Source organism: Trichosurus vulpecula, chromosome 9 (genome assembly GCF_011100635.1).
Source record: "Trichosurus vulpecula isolate mTriVul1 chromosome 9, mTriVul1.pri, whole genome shotgun sequence".
Taxonomy (NCBI): domain Eukaryota; kingdom Metazoa; phylum Chordata; class Mammalia; order Diprotodontia; family Phalangeridae; genus Trichosurus; species Trichosurus vulpecula.
The window spans coordinates 29138202-29141290 of record NC_050581.1 but is presented as its reverse complement, the minus strand read 5'-3'; the positions used below and the strand labels follow the sequence as shown (position 1 = coordinate 29141290).

General features: G+C 38.8%; 1 protein-coding gene across 1 annotated transcript; it reads left to right on the top strand.

The window, feature by feature from the left end:
- Positions 1 to 394: 394 nt before the first annotated feature.
- LOC118831824 (60S ribosomal protein L28-like) lies at positions 395 to 826 on the top strand. Its single transcript, XM_036739274.1, has one exon. The coding sequence runs from the start codon at positions 413 to 415 to the stop codon at positions 824 to 826; it is 414 nt and encodes a 137-aa protein (XP_036595169.1). The 5' UTR covers positions 395 to 412.
- Positions 827 to 3089: the final 2263 nt, after the last annotated feature.

Here is a 3089-nt window from a genome sequence, read left to right as displayed (position 1 = left end):
AAAATCATTCTTTCTATCTCTTTATTTTAACAGCGACCTAGTTCTCTTCAGAAGACATACCCTTGCAACCATGAGTGGGCTGAAACCAGTCCAAGTTCTTAAAAGTCAATTTTTGAATTTTTAATGCAAGGATTTACACCTTGGACATCAGCAAATGCTGGAAATCAATTTATGTTTTATTGATTATAATTTCATTTTCTAGAGTAAAGTTTAGAAAACAGTGGAGAAAATGTTGATGATGTAGATTAAACTTAAGCGTATTATATATGCTTCAATGTTTTTTAGTTTTTAAAATTTTTATTTATTTTATTTTTAATTTATAGAATAAAAGAAGCATTTCCTTAACATAGTATAATTTTTAAAAAAAGATGATTGCGCCCTTTCCGTCTCCGCCGCGTGTGCAGCCCCCACCATGTCGGCCCACCTGCAGTGGATGGTCCTTCGGAACTGCTCCAGCTTCTTGATCAAGTGCAACAAGCAGACGTACAGCATCGAGCCCAACAATCTCAAGGCCCAAAACTCGTTCCGCTACAACGGGCCGATCCACTGGAAGACGGTGGGTATCGAGCTGGCCACTGACGGCAAGGGCATCGTGGTGGTGCTGAAGCGGAGGGCAGGTCAGAGGAAGCCTTCCACTTCCTATGTGAGGACCACAATCAACAAAAATGCCCGGGCCACACTCAACAGCGTCTGGCACATCATCGGCAAGAATAAATACCGGAAAGATCTCCCCATGGCTGCTCAACACCGGGCCAGCGCCATCCTTCGAAGCCAGAAGCCAGTGGTGGTGAAGAAGAAGCGAACCCGCCCACCCAAGAGTACCTAAGGTGCCAGGCCTGCCTTTGGCTAATAAAGTCAGTTTGCCCAACCAAAAAAAAAAAAGATGATTGCACATGAAACTGCAAATCTATTATGTACAACTTGCTATTTCTTATAAATACATAATAAAGTTATCATGTAAATTTCTTCCCCCCCCCCCAGATAGCTACTATTAGACACAAATAATTGGTTGTTCAACATTTCCCAGCCTACTCCTATTTGCAATTTTCTTCACTGGAAGCCAGTTTTTCTCCCATTACTCCTGACTCATAGGGCCAGGAAGAGTAGTGCTTCCCACTCTTACATTCAGGCTATTCCAAAACAGGCGTCTAGGTGGCGCAGTGCAGAGTGTTAGATTCAAGTCAGTAAGGAATTTGAATCTTGACTCAGCAATTTACTAGCCTTCTGACCCTGGACAAGTCACTCCTGGCCTGGCTATAGGCTGCTCCTTTCCCCGTGTTGACCCCATTCATTAGTGAATCAGTTCATCTCTGTATAGTTCTCTCCTTCTGAGTTCCCTGCCCACTTATCCTTTCAAAGATCTTGCTCTTCCAAGCTTCACCCTTGGATTACTGCCATCATCCCTACAACATCCTTACCCTTTGCTCCTACCCAGATGCTGCTAAATGAAAGTGCAGAAAATCAATAAATGGCATTGTTTATGAACTATGAATTTATGGCACATAATCTCAAGTGGGCCCTCAGTGCAGCAAGACAATGCTTTATCTTCCCCATCAAACCACTTTTATCTTTACCATAATCCCAACTATCTGGTTGCTTATTGTTGTATCTCCAGTGTTTACTCTCTCTCTCTCTCTCTCTCTCTCCCTCTCTTTCTCTTTCTCCTTTTTCTTCTTTTTTTCTTTTTTGTATTCCCAATGTCTCTGACATAGTGCCTTGAGCATTATAAGTGCTTGATAAATTTTTGTTTAATGGAATTGAGTATCAGTTTGGATAAAGTACTGGATTTAGAATCAGAAAGACCTGTTTCAAATCCTGCTTCTAACACTTATCAGCCATGTGGGACTTTGGGCAAGTCACTTAACCTCTCTCAATCTCTATTTCCTGGTAATCATAATAGCACCTTTCTCATAGGTTGTGGTGAGGACCAAATGAGATAATATATGTAAAGCATTTCACAAACCTTAAAGAGCTACAGAAATGCTACCTGTTAGTATTGATTAGTCTTAACACTGCATTTTTTCAATTCTTTCAAAATTCCCAAGGTTAAGCTTAACTAGCCAGTTCTGAAAGACCCAGATGAAACAATATAATAAGTTTGAGCTAACACTTATGTAATGTTTTACAATGCACTGTCCTTATAACCATGCTGTAATGTAAGAAGTACCAGTACTCTTTATTCCATTTGATAGATGAGCATTATAGACTCATAAAACACTGAGTAGAAGTAGAGAGAAAAGCTAACTTATAGAAGGCTTGATGAGAGACCCAATTAAGCCAGACCATTCCAACAACACTTAAGGACGAACATAGAAGGAAAACGAATGTATGAAAAATGAAATTGTCAAAATTTATATAACAAACTTTTTTTCCACAATCAGTGAAAGTCCATATTTGGACCCTTTCATCTAGTCTCTGATGTATTGTAAATGTACTGCAAGTAGAAAACAGTAAAGAAAACACTAAAGAAAACAGAAATAGAAACAGCAGCAGGACATGAATTCACAGAGGAATTCTATGCTGGATGTAACAAAATGTTGAGGGAATTGCCTATTGGTCTCAAGTTATTTGAAGGAACGGGGTGATACCAAAGATTTGGGGGAGAAATACTAACAACAAGAAAGAAAGAAAGAAAGAAAGAAAGAAAGAAAGAAAGAAAGAAAGAAAGAAAGAAAGAAAGAAAGAAAGGAAGGAAGGAAGGAAGGAAGGAAGGAAGGAAGGAAGGAAGGAAGGAAGGAAGGAAGGAAGGAAGGAAGGAAGGAAGGAAGGAAGGAAGGAAGAAAGCAATAGAGAGATGAACAACTAATCACTCATATAGGTAGTTTTATGTTGTTACAAAAGCTTTGTAAGAAAAACTAACACATGTATTGAGGTTGTCCTTCATGAAGGGGAAAAGAATAGGTAGGTTTCTGCAAATAATCCATAGAAGACTACAACTTTACACTACCTAAAAAATGAAGAGTATACCACATTTTTGTGTGACTAGGAAAAAAAATCCCTTAATTTGGTAGATAAAAACAACATCTTTAAGGTTCTCCAATAAAGTACCTCCTATAAAAATGTTAAAAATTGTGTAAGATTGCCTAAAA